This window comes from Syngnathus floridae, chromosome 5 (assembly GCF_059516105.1).
Source record: "Syngnathus floridae isolate MCC-2025c chromosome 5, RoL_Sflo_1.0, whole genome shotgun sequence".
Lineage (NCBI taxonomy): Eukaryota > Metazoa > Chordata > Actinopteri > Syngnathiformes > Syngnathidae > Syngnathus > Syngnathus floridae.
This window is the reverse complement of record NC_142417.1, coordinates 9,085,612-9,109,710: the sequence shown is the minus strand read 5'-3', so window position 1 is coordinate 9,109,710 and position 24,099 is coordinate 9,085,612. Positions and strand designations below refer to the sequence as shown.

The window sequence follows — 24,099 nt, the reverse complement described above, 5'->3', positions numbered from 1 at the left end:
AGTAGAAAATGAGATTATCGTTGTCCTCGCTCATTTTTGCCCTTTAAGGAACTATGTTTGGTAACTTAAGGTGGCCAAAATGGACCCTGCATGCCTCACTTGCAGATGCACACAATTTCTCTTATCAAATCAGTACTGATAATAAGAAAAAGTCTGCTCTGGCTGTTTCATCAAATCCTAAGTAATTCAAATCAAAAGATAACAAAAGTCAAATGTGTGGCTAAGCGCATTGTTGACCACAATTTGTAATGCGATATTTCTTCCCATGAGAAATAATACAAATAGAAATAATCAGCTAAGTGTCCTCATAAAACATTGAATAACTATCCGAGCATTGTCTTAAATTAGCTCAAGGAGACCTGAAGAATAAAAATGAAGGCAACCACTCCACCGTAATATTAATATGCTATTGTTTGCAATCTCCCCATGTGGACTTGACAGTCTTTTCAGACTCCCAATCTTCACAAAGCTCACTCATCCCTGTCGGTACTGGCTCTGGTGCTGAAATACTTGGGAGCTCTGGACACCCCAGTCTGATCTCAGTGGCCTCAGTCAGACATTAACTATATGAAGCATGGAAAAAAGCGACACTGTACAGTGATAACAATTAACCGAGTGATTCGTGCAACAGAAATGACGACGTGGATCGACAGACTGGAGGCAGGACTTTGCACAAGGCACCTTGGAAAAAAAACAATTGGTGATCTACCGTGGAGGATTTTGCACATTTGCAAACACTGTGTGTTTATCTGTTGTTAATCCTGCTGCTTTTGCCCATTGATCACATTTCCTTGTTTTTGGCAAGTGGTGTCTGGGTTGTGTGCAGACTTGAAAGTGTCAGTTCTGCTCAAACTATATAAGTGCTTAGGCTTTATAATGTTCATTATAAATCATTGTCATGGGTGGCAGTGGCTCAGTTTGTGTGTTGCTTGAGGAATGGAGGGTGGCAGGTTCATAATCCATAGGGGGATACACAATAGCGAAGAGAGACTGGTTTACTACTTGAGTACGCGTTGGTGAGCAAGGCACCAAATCCCCCTAGTAGTTTCATCTCAAAAATCAGAAAAATAGAGTTTATTTCTTAAAACAATATGGTAAAAAGCCATAATTTGGAATTTCCAAGTATTACATGTAGTGATCCATATAGGGTGAGAGCACAGTTCCTAGTTACCATCGGCGTTGCGGTTATGAAAATTAAAGTGCAGTCTGTTGATGACTCCAGGCCCAGTTATTGCATCCCGTAGGATTTAGTAATTTGCAAAGATTCGCAACAGAAATAGAGGCTTCTCTATTATTCTGTGCTTAAAGTAAGAGCTTGTTACTTTTAGGTAGAGCAATACATGTTGCTCTGATAATTTCCTACGCTGGCAGCATCAAGCAGGATGAGCGCCGAAAGTTGATCCCTTTATCAGCTACTTTTGTGGATCTGCTTGTAAGCACAGCACACGCATGAGCTCCTCCGCCGCCTTAACATTCTCCATCTGTCAGTTAAACTGCTCGGGCTGGTGCTGATGTTTGGAACATGCAGTAAATGAAGCACACCTGGTCAGCCAAGAGCACATTGCCACATTGTCAGCTCTCATCGCCTCCGCTGTCTGGGTGAGCGAGCAGATGTCTTCCCCAGGTTGCTGGCGGCGATGGCTGAGCTCAAGCTCGGCGCTCATCACTTCGCTGACCCTCGAGTCAACCCTCTTCTCAGTCAGCCGACGGAGCTGCACGGTTACACCGAGGCTAAAACGCTCACTGCTGTTTGCCTTGTCTCATGTGGCTTTGCGGACCTTAATGTAACGCTTGGGTAGGTGGGAGTTGCACTTCTTTTCCCGACCCATTAACACCATCATGGAATTCTGCTGGTGCTTTTTTTTCTTCTCAAACGTCATTTCTCGATTAGTGGAACTTCTTTATGTTCTGCCTGCTTTTTGTTTCTGTATGTTAGACCTTATTTTTATCTAGTAAACTCAGCGGCAGAAAAATCCAGTCTGCCTTTCACAGATAACAAGGGCGCTCAAGAACACAGACCTCAACCATAGCTTAAACGCGAGTCACCCACAAAATCGATACACTATATTAAGTGCTTTGGCCGTAGAATAATTTTCAGGTTGGGATGAATAAGTTCCAGCGTGTTGTTTTCGTTTAGCTCTTCCAATAAGATGTCACAAGCGTAACAAATTACAGTTTGACGTTTGAGAGTGATATGAAATGTAAAAAGGGATTTTTCATGTGGAGTGACACAAATTCAGCATCCGGATTAAACCGGCGTAATCGTGACAGCATAAACCATGCATACACATATTTTGTCCAAATACGTCAAACAACAAAAGTTTTCTTCATCATTTGAATATCATTACTATCAGGCATCTCACCAGTCATTTCATTGGAAAATCCTTGCATGAAAGCCTCCCCATCATAAAAAATCCAGGCACAGACAGGAAGGTGCATACTGATAAGTAAATACCTCCATGACAGCGTCACTCACAACCAGTGTTGGCAATCTGTAGCCGCCTCATAATTGGATTCGATTACGATTCAGAGGGCTGCCTGTGCAGATTCTCAGACATCCAGGTCATAGTAATCCCCCAAGGTTGATTTAAGGCAACTGGATTCCTGCTTCTTTATTCTTAAAGGCTGCAGCAACAACAACAACAATGCACTATTGTTGACCTCGCCCTGGGGACACACCCACTGAGAAAACTCCTCCCCTAAAAATTTACCAGTGAAGAAGTGTTTAGATAAAAAGGTGAAACATCTTCAACAAGCAGGAGAAGTCAAGCAGCCTCAATTCAACCTTTGCGAATTCAGAGGGGTACAAATCGATTTGTGACCAAGATCACAGCATGTCAGTGCAGCTTGCAATTTCTTACTGTGTGACAGCTCTTACTACAATGACTACTTTTAAAACGGTTATACATAAAACATTTTATATAAGTGATGGCTCTGGATTTTTCATCCCCTTCTACTCTTGGTCAGAATTCTTCAGTTTCGTATTGGATGTGAACATGTAACTAATGTTCTGGCCAGTTAAGTTTCATTGTGTGTATTTATTTCCTAAAAGGATTTTTTTTGCGTATTCTAGTTTAATTTTCCTAATTGTCAGATAATGACAATGTCTTGGTTACCTTGGAAATATCTACATGATGAATTGGTATAGACCAGGCGTGTCAATCTCATTTTTTTCACGGGCCGCATTGGGGTCAGAGCTTCTTTCGGAGGGCCATTATGACTGTCAACCCAAATAAGTGTATGAGCACCTCATGTTATATCCAGTAAAAGCTACAAAACAAACTGACAAATAACTCGTTTTCAAATCAGATGAGTAAAAACTGGTCAAATATTTAAAAAAAAAAAAAAAAGATATTAAAAGTGAAGACAATTTGCAATTCTAGCAATGACACACGAATTTGATGCACAATTTGTCTTCGCGGGCCACAGAAAATGATGTGGCGGGCTGTATCTGGCCCCCGGGCCTTGAGTTTGACACATGAGGTATAGACCGTTTCATGATCTATTGCAATATTTTTTGATCAGTTACTCGGGGTCATGGTCACTGTATCATTCTGTAGCTGCTTTCTGATGTTTTTTACATTTAGATGTGTTTTCCAGCAGCAAGCTTCTGGTAGCTTATAAATCGACGGGTCTTACTGGCTTGGAAGAAAGAACACCTTCATGTCTTGAGGACTGGAGAATTGGCAGGAGCAAGTCACTTTCTATTTTCAGAGCTTTTATCTTCTCCTTTATAAATGTTTTTGGAAAAAAAGCCCAAAAAAACAGTATTTAAAAAAATTCAACAATCGCCCATTCCTCTAACAAAATTGCACAGTGGGAAAAATCAACAGAGAAGCGTTTTCTTGGATGTCTTCCTTTAAAAAGTCAAGTTTTCACGCTGTTGTCACCATCATCTTCATCCTTACGATCAATCTTCAACAGCTTCCCTATCTCGCAAACGCACTCGCGCGTCTTTTTTTTTTGTTTGCTTTTGAGATGTTGTTCCGTGTTGCATCAGAGCAACGGTGAGCCGCCACCGCGTGTGCTCGTCATATTTTATTCATCATAGCAGGGGCTGCGGCACCGAGGCTTGCTCCTTCTTCCTGCCAGCTCAAAGTAGGCAGCTGTCAGAGAGCCCAAATCCCCAGATGCTTTGCCCATTTTACCTCGACATCACACAAAGGCACATTTCATCGCATGCACCTCTGTCACCGAGCGGTTCCCATCATTGCAGAAGTGACCCTTTCTCAATTTCCCTTCACTCTTTAGCTGCATGTGGTAACTTTTTACATTTTGAGGTCAGATTCTACATCCAACTGCACCCAAAAAGGTCTTCCACTTGCACATTTTTCGATAAGGAAAAAAGGCAGGAAATGAATGAATGAATGGCTTAAAATATATGCCGAGGCACAAGTCCACCTTGAATACATTTCTGTTCCACGTCGAGTCGAGCGGTGCCAGTGATTTTGTCATTTCCTATCGAGATGATGGTGCTGCAGTGAATGACAACGGCAACTTCTGAAGCACATCAACAGTTGACTAAAAATAGGATAAACATGCAGCGGGGGCTTCTAATGATGATCATTTTTAATTGGAAAAGATATGTTGACAACTGGCCTCTGGTGCTGCTCGACCTTCACAAGCAGATTTGCGTGAGGCTGATGAGGCCGCATGCTTCGGTACACATTTTGCGCGCCATATGAACAACGCATGCACACACACACGCACACGTGCAAGCACACACATGCACACACACAGAGTCGTTCCTCAAACAAATGCATTCGGACCACTGCACTGTTCCCTGCGTCATCGAGCACAGTGAGCATCCCAAACAGCGCGCTGGTTTGAGCACGGCGCTGAGTGACAGACGAGCTGGCAGCTTTCACGCCAGGCTTTCTTTCTGCTTATTAAAATGAAATAATATCATCGACTTTGCTATTGGTTTTATTATACTGCTTCGACTTTTATTATGTCCAACATCTTTTAGTTTTGGCTGCAGTTTAAATACAGAGTCAAATCTTGGTCCAGAAAGTGAAAAAACCTGCCACAGTTTAGATTTAGCCATGGGTACTTCTAATTAGCTCCACGGCTCGTTTACCTACCAGTCGATTTGTAGCACCTTTGGCTAAAGCCAAATTGCGGCAGGGTTTCTACTTTGGAAACCTGGATTGGACACCCCTGTTTAAAGCGTTGTTTTGCTGTAATCTGCAAATGTTACTAAAACAAACAACAAGAAGCACTGCAGGCTAATGCACTTATGCAAGTGTTAAAAGTGTTTAAATTTTCATTATTCTGTTTTCAGGCTTTTTTTCGCTGCCTCGCTCACACCATTCATTTTAGATAATCACAGACAAGGAATGTAAACAAAGAGTCAGCGAAGATTGCAACATGCAACAGGTCCTCGACAAAATTGTTATTTCCTAGAAAATAAAGACTACTCGACTGTTTAATTAAAGCCAACTGTTAAGTGTGCTCCATGCAGAGACAGCAGCTTGCTGTTTAATGATCCTGTATTGTCTGAAGTGATCCTAGCATGTAGTGTTTAGGATTAGGATTCTCCCCCTCCCTTTACCCGAGACATCGTCTTTATTAACGACTTGAATCCTCGTCTTTATTGATTTGGGTTTATCTGATTCGCAAATGATGCCCGGTGGTCAAAACCCTCAACAAATAAGTGGTTATCAAACCGCACTCGCCCAGCAAAGCAAAAAGACCATTTGCAATGATTTTTTTTTTTTTTTTTTTTTTAATCTCGTTGGAAATTGATTCAGCTGTTTAAGAGGAGGTTCTGCACTCGCAGCGGTGGTTATGAAACAGAAATGTCCCTTGCAAGCGGCAAGTGAGGTTTAGTCAATACTGATCACTTCTAATGCAACGAGCCTCATCTTGGCACCTTTTCATTTCACCGCGGCTCTCTCCAGTGCTTGCGCGGCACTTTACCTCCCGCTCATCTACCCCAAATGGTGGGAGCTTTTTAAGACGTATGCGCAATCCTCCTTTCATTCCTTTCCTAGTGAAAGTAAAGGGCTGGGATGCACGTCAACGATGCTCGAAGATTTGGCCACCTCCTTAAAGACTCTCAAGCCGAGTGGGTGCTCGATCACCTAGGAGCTGGAGCCGTTTTACAGTAGAGGGCCTTCTTTCTGTCCGCTTGCACCAAGGAGCATGGGGCTGTTTTTTTCCTTCTCACATTGGTCAAACTGAGAAGAGGGGGGTGGTGGTCATGTGATACATCTCCCTCTGAGAATTCTTTCTGCTGCAACACTGAGGCTACTCGATTATAGTAAGCTGTTTCTGTTCTTAGTAAAGATCCTTTCAGTTATGATTCTTACCAGGAATGTTTGTTAGTCGCTCCTCAAGTGGACAGAAGGATTCTAAGAAATCTTTATAAATTGCTCCACTTGTCCTTGTTGGTAGTGAGATGAGCACACAACACACAGTGACATTTGTGAAAATGTTGTCCTTTTCCTCTCCCCCTCTCTCTCTCTCTCTCTCTCTCTCTCTCTCTCTCTCTCTCTCGTTTGCTCTCTCTCGCTCTTTCAGACAAAAACTGAGCTTCCAAAAGGCTTCTAAATCTTCCAGAATGTCCGTTTATGCTTTAAAAAAAAAAAAAAAAGTTCTTGTGCAAATGATGACATAAGCTGGTCGACAAGGCTTGGCTTTGTGCACCAGCGAACTTGCAATAGTTCTTGTTTGTCAGTGAGTGGGATGGTTGTTCAAACAGATCCGGAGCTTGAGCTACATTCAAAGATGAGCAGAGAAGTTGAAAAGTACATAATTGTCTATTTTTTGCCAAGGAATTTTTCAACAACTCTTCCCAAGCCTTCTTGTTGTTTTCACATCTGTTTCAGTAAGGTCGCCCGTTTTTTTTGTTTTTAAACAATACACAGCAGAGATTACTGTTTGAAAGACAATGCATAAATTCCCCATACTGAGACAATGTTGTCTGCAAATCTTTACCACTACATGGAACGTATTATACATGATCTATTTGCTGGTGGAATTAGTCTGTAATCAACGTTTTAACCTTACAATACATAGTTGAAAGGTACCTCCAGAAAGTTCCATGCAGAGGCATTTCCTTTTTCCAACTCTTTCCTTGTCTGCCTGACCAAACAAACATTTGCTGAGACCCTCTGCAATCCCCTCTTAAATCCACTCGAGCAGAGAGGCCTGCCATTTGCAGCATAACTGAGCTGGGAGAATTCGCTTTTAATTAATGCCCAGATCCAGTGCGCTTAGTTCAGGTGGGAGAGGAGAAGGGGCAAAAGGTCTCTTTGGATAAAACTGCTAATATTCTGTTTGGCCATGAATGAGGAGCTTTGTTCATGGTGAATAGCGGAAGACATCATTTGATCTCCCACTGATGGTGCCTCGGCTGCAGAATAATTGCTTCTTTTATAAAGCCGTTTAAGAGGCTCGATTCAAGTGATTGTTTGTCAAATGGGCATCGATGTGGATCGAGGGCAGGGAGGTGTGGCAGTCACTCAAGGGGCATGAAACCCTGGAAGAGCCTATTTTAACTTTCTCTTGCTGCTTTGTGTGTCATTAGCAAGGATAGGTTCTCCTGCTGATGCTATTTTTTGGGAACTGATAACCTCTCTTTTTTTTAACTTGCCTTTTTTTTTTTTTTTTTTTTTTCCTGTGGCCCGATTGAACTTTGCGCCTGCAGGCACAAAGAAGCTATTATATTGTCCATGTCGGTTACAAATTACTGTTTAATGGAGAGGCATCCTGACCGTCAATCACTCTATTACAAAGCGGTAGCTTAATGCTTCTGTGCAGCGGTCAAAGAGGGGGATTAGATTATTTTTAGAGCCTTTAACTTAGTACCTCTTTCAGTGTAAAAGGTCACCACCGATCTTAATGGACCATTGAGTATTATAAGGATTACAATGAGCTCTTCTTCGTGCCATACCGGGTTTAATTTCTGAGCTTGCTAGACTGAGTTTAAATTGTCTTTCTGTGATTTGTTCATCCTCTGCAATGCAAAAATGTACGAATATTTGAATTACCCTAAGGCTTTGTGGATTCAACAATGGAATCATTGTAGGACCACGAGAGAATTTCTAAATGAATTTGTGTGTGGTTTCCAAAAAGTTGCAAAAGAAAACAGTTACGAGAACTATTCATCTGTTGCATTATTACCGTAAACTGCCAGACTGGCGACATTGTCAAAGAGCAGGACAGAAAAGCCTTTTGTTTTTCCTCCATATGTTTAGGACTCAACTTTGCTTGCAGGCTCTTACTATAAAACAAGAGTGGAGCCACTTTTCAGTTTAGCACCGTGGTGTCGAGTGTATCGACACAAGACAGCAAAAATGTTTCATTGTGCTTGTTTATTTTGTCAGTATCCGTGTGAGCACGCCCATTTTAAGCAGCCTCTACAGGATTGGCTCTACAGTTGTTGAAGTTATGAGAATATTTTTAGGAGTTTTGATCTCAGGTTTTGGAGCGCAAACTATGTCAGAAACTCCTGGGACGAAACATCTCTGTGGTTTCTGATGTTGGCATTCAGCTCGATTGTTGAGTCCTTTGTGAAAACGTGTAAATATGTGATGTTTTACTCACATATTGGGCTATTTCCTTTTCTTTGCTTTCGGGAGCAAAACTGTCAGAATCAGGTAGTTCAGATAATGTGTTACAATCACAACCCTCGATGGGATTTTTATCGTACTTGCACAATAGTGTACATTGAAAACACACACGCACGCACTCGTGGAGCGTGGTGGATCTTTAATCTGAAATAAATCAAAAATGCAAAACGGCACACTTCAAATATTGCCCCATTTAGCTCTCAGCAATCAAGTCATTCAGTTGGCGGTAATGTGACAAACAGAACTATTTATGTGTTTGGTAGAGAAGATGAAAGGGATATTCTACTGTTGAATAACAATTACCATGACAGACTCCGGAGTGGAGGTGCATGCAGCAAACGTTTTCTTAATCTTCGGTTTGCGAGTCACATTTAATGAATAAACGCAAAAGCACATCAAAGCTTGAAAAAAAGCTTTTTACAATGTGTCACCATATAGAAATTCTTGCAAAATCATTGACTGATGTGTTTCCTTTTGAGTAGCCACCAGCAATTAAGCACATCAGGCATCAAGCCAAACCCTAATGGAGGCACACACTGGGATGAACCATTTGTTTAATTAAAGTGACTTGCACGAACGAGGGGAGCCAAAAGTGGAGCTCAAAAACTGTACCTCGGTGATATTTCCCAGAAAGACACATTGGCATTGCGATCGTGTTGTTGTGGGAAGCAGCCATGTTCCCACTTCCCGTTTCAGGGGTCAGGCACTCCGTCGAGCAACCATCTGCGCTCAGTGAGCCACTTGAGCACACGCTTGGCATCCAGCTGTTTGCTCACGTTTTATTTTGACATTTGCAACGGCTGTCTCTTGTTTGGAACGCAAAGTGCTTTGTCTTACCGGAACCACAGTTCCGATTTAGATTGCTCGGCTGTGACGCCAAGTTAGTGTTACAAGCTCATGGGACTCACAAATAAAACAAAATGAGCTAAATTAAATCATTGTGTGGTGCTTTTGATGATGAATCCATTTTCTGCATTTGAATGTGAACATAAACGCCACACTTGTCTCTGAAGTAGGAATGTGATCTTCATTGTTATTTGATTTGATAAAACATGCTTATGTGCATTGACTGGCCAAACATTGGCTCAGAATGGAAAGACAGTCCCCAGGGTGAGGAAAAGGGTCAGGTCTGTGGAAGCTGCACTTTTAACTCTTCTACTGCTGGGGTGCTGAAGACACACTATATGCCACAGTCATTCATCACCCGCCTATGTGTTGCGGCCTGTCTAGCTGATATCTCTCACCTCAAAAGATTCTCATCATAGCTGCGTAACTGCGTGTGAACCCGCTGATGAATTGAAAAGAAGAGGAACATAGTATGCAAACTGCTCATTACGTTACTTCAATATATACCGTATTTTCTGGACTATAAGGCGCACCTAAAAACCTAAAATTTTCTCAAAAGCCGCCTTATAGTCCGGTGCGCCTTATGTATGGACCAGATTCCTAAATTTAAACTGGCCCGAAGCATTGTGTCATGAAATCTATCATAAGTGGCCCGCTGAAGACTATGAATCATAAATCAAAAAGACTATGGATCATTATTTTGTGATTATAAAATAATTTGTTGCATCTGAAGTTGAAATAAAAAAGATAAAATGGAGAATGATTTGATTTGGATTAAAGATCTGACATGATGCATTAATGGTGCGCCTTATAGTCCGGTGCGCCTTATATAAGGACAAAGTTTTAAAATGGGCCATTCATTGAAGGTCCGCCTTATAGTCCGGTGCGCCGTATAGTCCGGAAAATACGGTAACCTAAAGAAATTGAGAAGATGAGTAAAGGTGGACTATCAATTCAAGCCATAGGCCAAAGATTTGCTCTGAAGAAAAAAAAAAACACTGATGCACTAAGTAACAGATGTCAAATAGAAAATAGCTGACAACAGAAACAATTTGCTCTAAAGTAAGACTCCTACAACAGTCCTCACAAACAACCTCCAGAGAGTGAAAATAGGCAAGCAAAACCAGACTTTCTGTTCAAATACTTGTGCTGACAAAAAATGAGGCGCTTCGATTGTATATCATCTGATACAGATGTGTAGCTATACCAGGCAATAAAAATTGAAAGAATCTCCTGTGGCATCCTCATCTTTTTATATTAACCTCAAAGTTTCTTAGTCTACAGCAAGATTTATGAAATTGTAAATAAAATGTAGAAGGGGAGTGTAGATGCTCTCAAGAGATCTTGCAACTTCAACCAATTCTAAAATATTTTAGAATAGGGAAAATCAGCTGGCGTGATGTTTGCTCAGGGGGGTTCGAGGGAAGAATTCCATTTTGCAGCAGCAAAAAAAAAAAAAAAGAAGAATAGTAGGGAATTTGACAACATCTGTAGATACTTATCCAGCTGGCTAGTTATAGTCAGCAAGAGATCTTTATTTTAAATTCGAAAGCATTTTCCAGGGCAAATGAAAATGTTCATCAGAGGCTATTCTCTTACATATCACGTATTCATCGTACAATATTTTCATGCAATATTATATATATTTTTTATTTTCACCCTGTTAATCTCTGGCCTGTCTCTGTTAGATGCTCAGTTGTCAAACTTGCAAGACAGAAATGTACATTTTGATCACATTTTCATCGAGATGCCGTCACTCACGCAAGTGATATTGTGTTCCTGCGAACACCAGATGAGGTGTTGATCTGTTGAGCTGTCTTGCACAACTCAACTCTCTATTCAACAATGAGTCCCGAGACGGATACGAATAATGTTTATGGCTTGACTCATGGAACCATTTGCCTCCAGCGAGAGCTGAGCTGAGTTGGCTGTCAGCCCGCTCACCAAAGATGAACTTTGACGTGAGCTCCCCTAAATCCTCTATGATTAAATATTTGCTGGCTCATTTAATATGAATGCGAATAAATGGTCATGCAGTGGGTTCATGTCCGTTCCGCCGCAGTAATTGCCATGATTTGACAAAAAGACCTCCATGGCACCTCGTCCTTTTCATTTCCTCCCTCTCGCTCTTCCGGAGTTGTTGTCGTCAAAAGTCATGACTTATTTTTAGTTGCCACTTTTCTGGACTAATTGAATGGAATTAATATGTGACAGGTTCATAGAGTATATGCATCTAGTAGAAATATGCGGGGCTTTAAAAAAATGACAAAGAAGCACAGGCAGATAATTTCATGATTGATCATGTCCTTGACGGTTCTCCTCTTTCCTCGCCATTGACAAAGCCCAGAAAGTATTTGAATACATTAAAGTGTGCCACAGTATTCCCGAAGGACACTATCGTCTTACTTCGAGGGGACGCTGACTTTTTCCAGCAATGGCAGTGTTGTGATGTTTAACCTTCATTATAAAATCTACCTGGTTCTTTTCGGACGATGTCATTTGCAGTAATATTGAGGCCAGTTGTACATTCTTCCATATACGATAATAAACTGAGAGAGACGGGAAGACACGAAAAGCAAATACTGACGTCACAGATATGCACAAGATTCATTTAACAAAATGTATTAAAGTAAGGGCGAATGCAAAAAGTCAGTAACTAAAAAAAATGTATTCAATTAAAACAAGACAAAAGCTCAATGCTTATAAATAACAAAGAGAACAAAAAACTAAGAGGAAAAGGAGGCAAAGCCACAGTTGATAACATTAAAGATCAGGAAAATCAGAATGGTATTTTTATACAAGAGTTTTAACACAATGTGCAGAATTAGGAAACTAATGGAACTAATTCTAGCCCAGGACACACAGAGGAAAAACTTTGGGAGGGTAGTGCTAGACAATGAAATTGATCCAGTGCCTTTCTGCGGCTTCAGCTGCACGTAAATAGCCAGCGGAGAGTAATCAGGAGCAGGTGCAATGTCCAAGACTTTGCCCACCGACGCTCACTGCGGAAACTGGACAAATACAACCACAAGCAGGCACAAACACAGCAACATGATCAAATTGGAAATTTGAATACAAACAGTTTGCCGAGAATGTTTTTTTTCAAGCACTGTCAGTACAATACATCAAATCCAAATAGTTCTACAGTTCTACATAAAGCTTGCTTGCATTGTTTTTAATAAATCCTCATCACATTTTTTTTGTTGGTCTTGCTTGATTGGTAGTCTAGCTTGCTTGCTGCTGTTTCAACTCATAATGAATTACAACTACAAAAAGTTTGGTTGCTTGCTGATGATATCATTTTGTATTTAAAGTCACACTTGTTGCAATGTTTTAGGTGCTCCTGATAACTGTGCTATTTCTGGTCATTATAATTATGAGGTGGAATTTTCATACCGTTTCATCTGTAATTGGGAGTGAAGGGGAGTTAATGTTGAGCATAGAAATCATAACCAATGGCAATCACACGGTTGAGGGATTTGAGTCCATCGAGGAACCACCATTAACTCCATTACACAACCCTGAGGGACATGATTGTTGACGCTGCAAGGTATGCATGGGGATACAAAAATCTCCAGTTGCAAAAGGATGAAGTGAAAATGATTTATTGTATCCAAAAGTGCTACTCCTTGTGATAACAATTTCCTAGTCGCTACCATATAGCCGAGACGGTGATAACACATGGCGCTGTCAATGTAAATGCACTTTTGTGTTCAAACTGGCCGGAGGAAGTGGAGGCACAATTGAGACGCAGCAGCGGCCTCATCTGAAGTCAAATTTAATTTTATTTTTCAAAGTGTGGAATTATGAAATCCAAGCAGTAATGTAACTGCGTGTGGCCTTGTTGCACAGGGTGAGAGGCAAAGTGAATAGCAGTCCTCTATCCATCCATTTTTTTTTTTTTTTACCAGACATGGGTTTTTTAACTCAAGCTCTTTATCCTTGCTGAGCAATTTCTCATGAAAGCAACCTGAAACGTAAAGCAAAATTCTTGATCAGCAGGCTGCTATAAATTTCTAAATACTGTTTCTGAGCGCATGATGAGCTGCAACATTTGCTTGCATATTTCATTCACGCCTTCTAAACGAAGGCCCCCACACTGAGCTGTGATTCAGTTTCTCCAAGACAAACAAATTATGGAATTTGCAACAATGGCTTACCGTTGAGCTAGTTAGTCTTGCAATATGAATCATCTTGAAATATGAATCATTTGTACTCCGTGGGCAAAGTACTGACACAGGGTTGAAAAACTGCCATGACTACAGAAAGTGTGTAGGAGTTTGTTTGCAAACTGTTTCTACAGCTGTATTCTATATGTAAATTCATTGCATTGTTGGCGATTCACTGCCTCAAAGGTTCTTCACGTGGAACAGGTACATAAACCTTTCAGATAACAATGATTTGAAGGATGATATACTGGTTTTATTCATTTAATGGCAGAGGGCAAGATAAGATCAATACTTTGCATGTCTGTTGAATATATCTCAAGCCGGCTGCAAGACAAAGTTTGCACCAGTGACACTAATATGTGTGTTTGTTTTTTTGTTTGTTTTTTACCCCTGAGTTCTTACAAGGATTAAACATACAACACAATGATTAATGAGAGGTGGGGGACATCAGTTTCACACTGTTAGCAGGCTTTGGATAGAAACTGGCTCAAGCTAGTTTTAGTCATAGAACTATGTCATTATTTTGAGAAAAATGTAGGCGTACTTGTAACAGATGTTTTTTTTTCCTGTAAAGCCGCCATCTATGTTTACAGCTTTTAATGACGATGGTGGTCCCACGCGGGCCAGCACGCCATTGTCGCTACATCACAGATGTATTTATGCCCGTATGCGAGCTATAAAGCTAACAAGACATCTCTGTATACAACTTTGATCAACGGAGGTGGTCCCATGTGATCCAACCACCTACAGACTCAAACACGCACTGCCACCACCCTCATAGGTTGCGTGCAGTACCACTCAACAGCCAGCAAGCGATGATCTCTGGTGTTAGTCAATTGTGTTTTCTAAAGTCCAGAGTCAATGCAACTATCTTCCAGGAAATTCTGCAGCACTTCATGCCTCTGCTTACAACCTATATGGAGATGCTGATTTTATTTTCCAGCAGGAATGTGAACACCCTTCCGAAGGTCCAATGACCAGGGTGTTAGTGTGCTTGAGTGGCTGAGCTAAAGTAAAGGCCATACAGAATGTATAGGGTAGACTGTCAAGAAAAAGATGAGAGACCCGACATTGCAAATGACCTAAAGGCAGCTATTAAAACAACCTGGGCTCCCATTACACCTACGCAGTGCCACATGGTGATCGCCTCCATGCCATAGCGCATTGATGCAATATATCATACAGACGAAGTGCAAAGAAATTAACATACTTCTCAGAAACTTGATATTTGGGCTTTGAGCATCCCTTTTTTTTTTTGAGACACTATTTTTGTTAATCATTATCTCTAAAGCATTATCATCATTGCAAAAATAAAAGCTTGTGATATTTCTCTGCATAATCTAACATGTTCACGTAATAATTGACAAAAATGTTTAACTTTTTCACATTATTTATTTATTTATTTATTTATTTGTTCTTAATTATAGACACTATGGGGGTCCTGTACCTGTAATTTGTAGGCTACCCCAAAATGAGGGCTGCAGGGAAATTTGGGGCAAATTCACAATTAACCTCAAAGGTTAGCATATAGACTGGCCCTGTCCAGTTTGTGCCTTAGAGCCTCAACCGAAGCGGTGCATTTCTTTGCCATTTCCCTCCCTTTCTTATGAACAAATGAGTCTCTAATGGACATTTTATATCCTACTGCCCTGACCCCATTTAAGTGATTCAGTGATGCAGTGACCTGTGACTGTCATCATTTTTAAGTTCAACATTTAGTGTTTGGCATTTTGGAAATTAATTTGACCCGGGAGAAGATATTTGGTCAGAGTGAGCCCAATTAAAAGGCAGACATTTCTAATCAAAATCCTTGTATGAAAGTCATCCTTAAGGACACGCAAGTAAAGTTTGGTCACTTAGCAGTCAAACAGGGTGAGGGGTGTCTTTGCCGAGCGCTGCTTAGCAGAGGGTAAAATGGCTGTGCGGGTGGGGGTGACGGCGGGCCAATGCCAGCGAGGTCTCGGGTGACAAGCACTCTGCAGTTTTGTCCTGTTGGCAGATGAGAGTCACTAAGTTGTGTGTCCCCTTGAATACTCTGGAAAATTCTCAGCGGAGCGTTGTGTTACACCTACCAATTATCGCCTCCCGGAGTCCTCTCAGAACAGAGGACTTCTTTGAGGGAGGCTGCGGGATTTATACCCAAATGCACAAATCTGTCTTTGATAGTTATAAGATAACTTTTATTGGTCTAATGGGGAATAACATTCAAAATGTGGTTGTGCCAGTAGCTTATCCATAAGGACTTGAGCTTTGCACTTTGAAGAAATGCTGGTCTGCATTCTGACTACTGACGGGGGTGTCCTTGAGCTCAGCTCGGGGATGCAGTCACCTTCCGTGCGCCCCATCACTCTCACATCTCTCCTTGCATGCGCCGCCTGTGTGTTCCGGTTCTCAATGTGCTGTGCAACAAAAATATACACAGCCAGTCGAATTTCCCCCTGAAGGGATCATAACGAGTATGCATCCATCCATTTTCTCTATCCTTTATCCTGTTGAGGGTTGTGGGGAGCAGGAGCCTATCCCATCTGACCTGGGGCAATCAGATTGATTCCAGTCAATCACAGACAGCAGAAATGATGGTAGCATTTCAAACTCTAGCATACAGCGTCTCATAAATTTATATGATTTTTTTCCAAATTTGACCTTGCTCTGTTGATTTGAAATCCATTGTGCTGTGTAAAATGTCTCTGGACAAAATCATAAAAACTCAGTGTCACTGTCTAAATAAATACGTCTGGACATAACTGTGAATTGTGTTGTTCAACCTTGAAGGTGCTTTAACAAAGTTGTCTTGAGTGTTCTGCCGTGGAAATAAAATAAGCAAGTCATTCACACGCTGATCACAATCAAATTTGAGTTCAGTCTCTTACTCAAGGCTACTTGAAAAAGACTGGAGGGGATCGGCATCCTTAGCCTTGCTGCCCCGGCTGCATCAATTAAATTATTTTTCCCTTTTAATGTCTCAGAAGAGTCAACAAAAGTTCAAGTGATCCAACATCTCAGAGCAAATCTCGCTTTTTTTTTTTCCACTCGCATCTCCCCCTCCACCACTACAGAGATGTTACACTTGCTTAATTAGTAGCTTTGCTTGTTGTCAAAAGATGTTCTAATAGATTGAGTTGAATCATACACGTTGTTCTTTTATTTGAAATTTGCAGCGTTTCACAACATTGCGGAGTCTTTGTTACTCAAATGTTGTCAGTGCTTCTCCAGCCTCTGAACATGATCATCACCTCGCCATCTTGACTGAGAATGTTTTTCATTTTTATGCAGTCCCACTCCCAAAAGACATTAGTGTAAGTGCCAAAGGGTAGAGTTTTGTTTTTGTTTTTTTCCCTTCCGGCTTAACCCAGTTTATGCAAGACAAAGTACTTGTACAACTCCTTGAAGTGAAGCTTTCTGCCTTTTTGAATAATAACACAGTTTCACCGTTTTTTAATTGCTTACTTTTTCTATTGTGTTTTCAGCAGAGGCTGACGGGAGTCATTTGGTGTTGCTCATGCGAAAAAGCCCACTCCGCTCCACTTATTTCTCAATTTTTGTGTCCTTTCTGCAGGTGGTTAGTCACGCCATGACTCCCTTGGATCCCCGTGAAGAACCATCCACTCAAAGGTGAAAGGATTTCGACCTGACCACTAAATAAAACCCTCTTCTTTCTGTGGACCGATAACTGTCGCAGAAGCCGTGGTGAGTGATCATCTTTCACTCTTTTCATTCTGGATGGACGGAGTGAGCACTCTGGGCTTTGCTGTCAACAGGAACCAGCAGACACTCTTACTCGCTTGAACACACATGCCTGGCAGGTGTAAGGTGTCTGAAGACGCACAGACGGACTTATTCATGCCGTCGTGAGGATGACCTGATTAACACATCAAAACGATTTTTATTTGGACTTTTGTTCGTCAACGGGAGTCTTTTAGCTTTATGAGTGTTCATCACTGGGCTGACGTGCTCCAGTGGCAGGGTGAGCCAGCATGGCCAAACCTCTGCTGAAGATTCAGCGTTATTTCCGCAGGAAACCTATCCGCTTCTTCACCCTTAGCTTGCTCTACCTGACTGCCGGAAGCCTCGTCTTCCTGCACGCCGGCATCGGTGGCGACAGCTGTTGCGGGAAGCGAGGCATGCCTATATACACTGTGGTGGCCTCGGAGACGGGCGGCCAGATCACATCGTCGGACGGCGGAGGGCTGGGCATCATGCGGGTATTTAAGGAGGCTCATAGGCCCGGACGAGGTTACGCCCCCATGTGGAAAAAAAAGGCAGGGCAGATTAAAGAGAGCAAAGCTGGGGACTACACCAACAAGCGGAGCCATGCGGTGAAAGGCCGCAATGCAAAAGAGGCAGATGACGCACGAGGTGGGTTGTACGCAAACATATTATAGTCACATGTACACACAATAGATCTCCAGTCTTGCAGTGTTTCATATTTCACATGGCGTGATATCCTTTTTGGCAGGCGGAATTAATTAACAGAAACCAAACTAATACAGCGCTTTTCACAACAGAGGCCGTAAATCACATTTACTCACTCACGAGCCCAATTTGAAAAAGGCAAATCATCACAATGCGCTAATTATTGCATGGAAATTATTGTAATCGAGGAAGTTATTGTAACCATTTCAATAATAATTCCATCTCGTGTTTGTGTTGTGAAGTTACTAATTACATTTTCTGACTAATTATGAAACGACTCAGCATTTTTAATATTCTTATGTATTATACATATCCAGTTGCAAACACACTGGCAGCCTCCAACATGATACTGTATGCTAATGCAACATTGATCCAAAGTAATCTCTGATTTCAAAAATGATAATGATTCAACATTTGCTGCCGTGCCGTAAGTCGGCCGGCATCATGAGGATGATTAAGTCCTCATTTGGGAAAACCACTTGAGAGTTCTCCTCCGCCGTGCTTCCTTCAGCTGCGCTGTGCGCTGCCACGCAGACAGCTGAAGAATCACAACATCTAAATAACTTAATAGCAAGGTTCACAGCGTCTTTATAAACTTGGTGACTACAAATTTCCCTTGCTGCGGCACTTGTAAAAACCCGTAGTATTGTATAGCATCCAAAGTCTTTAAAAGGTTTATTTTAGGAGGCAAGCGTCCTTTCTGGCTCAATAATCCCCATTTAATAACATCAATATCCTGGAAACGCCCGTTAGTGTGTCATTTAACTTAACTGGAGGGTAACTTAGCTGATCCCATCATCTCACTCATGTCTGCCAGATCAAAATTAAAGAGTGTATGCTGTGGTATAGATTGAGTAAATATTATTAATGGGCCTTTCGTAATGCTTCCGGGTGCTGCGTTTATTTAACCAAGGCGCATATTTTTAATTAGAAATGTCTTTCAGCACAATACCAATCAAAACTGTCATACACGGGTTAATTGCAGCATTTTTAGTATAGTGGAAGAGCATTTCATTGTTCTGCCTGCCACGAGATGCTGCTGGCGTTCGTATATGAAAAGAAATATTTAGCAAAGAAATTCAGTGAAGTTGGATTATTTCGGAAAAGGGCCCATTAATGTTTCACTGCACAGCGGGTGGGAATCACTTGCCGTGTTATGCAGGATGGATGGATTGATATTATTATTACTATTATTATTATTAGCACCAAATGTGCTGTATACACACTCACATCATGGCTAATTAGAAAAAATGTCGTCCTGTCTTAGAAGGGTAATAGGCATAATATTTTCCAATAACAATTGCAAAGCAAATTGCAGCATATTCATCTCTGAATTGCAGCAGGATGGACGTTTCAAAGCCGACTCAACGAGATTAAAAACCTACGCATGACTTGTGTGACAAAACAGACAATAAATACAGCACACGATGGCACAATCTGAGTATCTATTCTCATTCCATAATGGCTAATATTGTAAGATTGCTGACAAAATTGTTAATAAAGCACCTCGGTCCCCTTCCATCACTGCTGTTAAAAGTGGGTAGACCCACCAAAGCACTGCGGTGGCGCCATTAGCATTCAGCAACATGACTAACCTCTCCAGCTGAAAGTCATTTTCTGTAGGACAATGAGAAAATGGCTGTATTTTGAATTGTATAAAGTGCACGCTCATTTTATCACTTCAAGTCACTCCAGACTCCCCTCAACTTCCACTGAGCGGAAGATAACACGCTCTCTTTTGTGTATTTCTATTTATTCATTCGTAGCATCTTTAAAATAGATATCAAGAAGCGTGTATTTCCCCCCCCCTGTGCGCCATTGTGATGTGTCGCTTTCACGTTTGCCCCTGTTAACGGCACAGGCAGACAGAACATTATTATGATTGAATAACATGGCAGGATTCAAATAGACAAACGATGGCAGTCTAAATGTGGCGCCTGCTTTGTTGAGGTGAGACTCGCGTGAGACCTTTGTCAGGCGGGGGAGGGAGGATCAGGCTGCTGGAGGACATAAAAATGTTATTCCACTACAAAAGCTTTTCTCAATTTTGTAAACCACCACTCAGACTATATATCATTATTTAATATGCCAGCAGGGAAGGAAGGTGTTTTTCGCCACAGGAAGGAAGGCCTTGGAAACCAACGTATTTACACTATACATACATCGAAGCTCCAGGTTATCTGATTAAACCAAGGTCTTTTGGATCCGCCGCCCTTGTCCTTTTCCCCGCAAATTTCAAATCTCGTAGGGCTGCAGCCGAACGTGATGATGGAGTACTTAGCGGCTTGAATGCATTGGCTTGCTCTCATCGTTTTACATCCAGACCCTCTCATTACTCCGTAACCATCTTCAAAATCCTGTTATGCCGGAGTTAAGAGACTTTTAGCCTCCTCTCACTCTGACTGCACCCATTCTCACTGGCTCGGAATCTCATTTGGAGGGGAATATTGCAGCTTGGGCTATCGCCCCAGCACACATGAACACATTTGCACGGCACGGCGCAATCGCACAGGATGTAATGCGCAAACAGGAGTAGGGTGACGTGCGTGGGGAGAGGCGAAAGGCAAGAACTGAATATAGCTGAATTAAGTTGACATTTGAAGGAAGGTGTCGGTAGAGTGAGGCCAAAGTGGAGAAACTGCAGGAAGTATAACATCAGGTTGCATCCTGATGCAATTTGACTATTTGGTTAACAACAGATTTTTTTATCCTGTAATCCGCCGTATTTAATTTTTTTAAATCCGAACAGTAGTCACTAGGAAGATTACAGGCTGGTTGCATCGCATGCGGCTTAAATACGGAGCTTAAAACCACAACAATTAAAGTAATGCAGGGAGCAAGACAATGGTGGGCCATTTAGCTATTAGTAGCAGCTCAAAGCGGTAATGGCACATCACAGATGGCAAAGGGATTGTTTGCTGAAGATTCAGCTGAGCTCCGCTGGTCTGGTGGCTGGAGAAGAAGCCAGAAGTTCAATGCAGCTCGATTCCCCATCGCCCTCATTCCTTGCTTAAACACACACACACACGCGCGTGCATACACGCGCTTTCCACAAATGCAGAGATGAGCCACTACAGTTGCTGGCCACTAGAAGGGGATGTGTGCCTTTATAAATAAATAAAGATTGTGCCCCAGTTTGAACTCCTCTCCTGCTCACTAAATACTGCACACGTGAAGTCAAAGAAAATGGTCTGTTTTTCCAAGCTAGAGTCAATTATTCTGTGCGAGGTACATACTGCATTAGTCCATGCATTCATTCAAAGTGTCTTTTGCGAACTAATTTAACCTTCTATCTTTTTTCTTTTATGTTATCTACAGCAAAGTATCTTGGCTGCTACGTTGACTCAACACAAAAGCGGGCACTAAAAGGAGTTTCATTTTTTGATTACAAAAAAATGACTGTATTCCGTTGCCAGGACAACTGTGCCGAAAGGTATGAAATACAACAACAAGAAATAGACACTTTCGTTGCTTCTTCCAATCTTGTCAGACTGAGATACAAATTAAAATGGCTTGTCCAGTTGATGTGATGTAAATTCACGCAGGTTGATTAAAAGGCTCTCCCTCATTAGAGGTGCTGGATACATGTACGCTTGTAAATAGCAGCTACTGAACAGCATGCCCAGGTGTCTGAGGACGAAACTGTACTTCTGAGGTTCATGCAGCAACCTATCAAATAATGTAAAACATTCGATGCCCTCCTGCAATCTAATGAGCTTCAGATCCAGAGCTGTTAGCTCAATTTATGACTGTGGATTATTAATAATTAGCTTACTTTATATGTATTATAGATTGATGAGGCCTCTGAGATTAGAGTTGCGCATTTCTCCAACTGAAAAGGCAGTGCAGCTGTACCTAATGAAATGACCCGTGAGCATATATATTGTTAAGCACCCGCTTTCAAAGCTTCACTCTCGTACTTGTGTTTGTGTGCCTGTTGGCAGAAAGGCTTTTTGTTTATGAGAGGCCTGAGAGTGAGTGTGCACAAAGCTCCATGAAGAAATGTTTTTCTGACTTTTGGTGGAGATGAAATTGACTGGCCAGGCCCGAACCTCACCCTCCATCACCTTTGTGATGATTTAGTCGGTGGGCTAAATCGCGTGTCTCTCAACTGGAAAAATACCTGCAGCCAGCTTTCGTAAATGTGCGGAAAGAAATTGTCATTAAATGTTGATCTGTTGGCCAAATTCATTTTTGCTCAAATGCACTTGAGTTACTCTTTCCAGCCAAGTCTCCGTACTGGAATTGCTGCGACGTTTTGCCTTCACAATGTGCACAAACGTCCACTATTGGAGCCGCTCTGCCTTTTCCTTGCAGTCATTCCAATCAGTTTAATCAGTGCTCATTGTTTGCCTCTGAGCTCTGCTCCTCTCCTCTATTTTCCCTGCTCCCTTCCTGTCTTCTTTTCTCCTCCGCCGTCTTTCTCTCGCCTCTTTTCCTCCCCGAGGAATAGCGGGGACGGCTCTATCGAATGCACTGAATTACACCCATCACTGATTCGCCGAGTGCAAAATAGGTGCAGCGAGCCGCTTGTTTTCAGATGCTTTCTCCTCACGCTGGCTTTCTGCAGCCGGCCAGCCCACCTGCTATTTCCAGAGCAGGGTTTAATAAAAGAAGACAAACAAATGAGAAGCAGCGGCATATAATGGCGAACAGAGGTTTGGGTTTGATTGGCAGGGCTGCGGGGTGTGTTGGCTATCCTGTGTGAAGGGTTTCTAATTGCATCCGAAAGGCCTCTTGGGTGTCAAGTCAACAGAGAGGGGGGGCCACAGGAGGAAAGCCTTTTAAAAAGTACTGCAATCATTTATAATTGGCCGTGTCTCAAAACCTCTTAGCATGGATAAAGGCGTTCGTCTTCAAGCGGCAAAAGAGCGAGAGAGATTGAGAAAGTGACGTCTGGACGTGTTCTGATGTGTACTTCAACATCCACTGTGCATCATTTCTTTGCTTTTATTGACTACAGTTGCTCTCAATATGAATCGACATTAACCAGGGAAGGATTAAGGCGTAATGAACGCTCAGGTCATTAGCGCTCGCCTCTTCGACTTCGCTAATGATGGTAATCCTTCTTCCTTCTCTGCGTGCAGAGGTTACATGTACGCCGGTTTGGAGTTTGGAGCCGAGTGCTACTGCGGTCACAAGATTCAGACGGCCAATACTTCGGAGAGCGAATGCAACATGGAGTGTAAAGGAGAAAAGAGCAACATGTGCGGAGGAGCCAACCGGCTATCCATCTACAGGCTGGAGCTGAGCCAGGAGTCGGCACGGCGCCGTGAGAAAATCCCCTTTGCTTCATTGGAACCACATGCTGGTCTATGTACTCGCAGGGCTATCGACTATCAAGGGAGGAATGGGATTTCGGAGATGAGAGCCATGATTTTAACAACTTTCTTCATTATTATGATCTGTCTCTCTCTCGCCTCCCCTACCCAAGCACCAGAAGGAGGCAATAAAAAGCTGCCCATAAGAAATCCGATCATTCCCACAATTTCACCCAAAACAACTGAAAGAAATTGAGCGTGCCCCAAGAAAGACCTAACAATAATTCACAGTGACCACCGAGATGTAATTTGGCTCCTGAAATGTAACACCATGGCCTTTTTTAAGGGGAAATATTTGTTTTATTGGATGCTAATACCACATTTGGGAGCTGGCCGCCCTGTCGTGTTTACTTCTTGCCTGGGAGAGATGTGCAAGCTGCCTCCCCCAGCATGCCGTGGTCTGCATCCTAAACACTCGCTGCCTGCTGTTTTACAACCGAGGTGATGGCAGTAAAGGCTGATTATCGGAAATAGGGATGGAACCTTGTTTCTTGTTGCAGAGTGTGGGCTGTGTCTGGAGTGCTTGCTTTGTTGAAGATTCCTTCAAATTCCAGCAACAGGGAGCGCTTCACACAGTTCCGATTTCGTTTAAGATTACAAGACATCATGTAATACGGACCTCGTCTTTGCATAAAATACATTTTGCAAATAGTGATGATTACTACTTTCCTTCCACATGCAAAGCTGTTTGTTTACTGTTTTCATTTCTGCTTTTCCCTGTTGCTTCGTCAGCGCGACACGTCGTCACCTCTGACCCTTCTTGGTCATGTG

At 42.1% G+C, this 24,099-nt stretch overlaps 1 protein-coding gene across 1 annotated transcript in view; it reads left to right on the top strand.

Annotated features, from left to right (window-relative positions):
• Positions 1 to 24,099, top strand: part of wscd2 (WSC domain sialate O sulfotransferase 2) — a 42,304-nt gene that overhangs the window by 7,759 nt on the left and 10,446 nt on the right. The window contains exons 2-5 of the mRNA XM_088376742.1: positions 17,151 to 17,281; positions 17,353 to 17,950; positions 21,326 to 21,440; positions 23,095 to 23,279. Of these exons, the coding sequence (XP_088232868.1) occupies positions 17,569 to 17,950; positions 21,326 to 21,440; positions 23,095 to 23,279 (682 nt within the window). The 5' untranslated portion in view covers positions 17,151 to 17,281; positions 17,353 to 17,568. The remainder of the gene's footprint in view (positions 1 to 17,150; positions 17,282 to 17,352; positions 17,951 to 21,325; positions 21,441 to 23,094; positions 23,280 to 24,099) is intronic.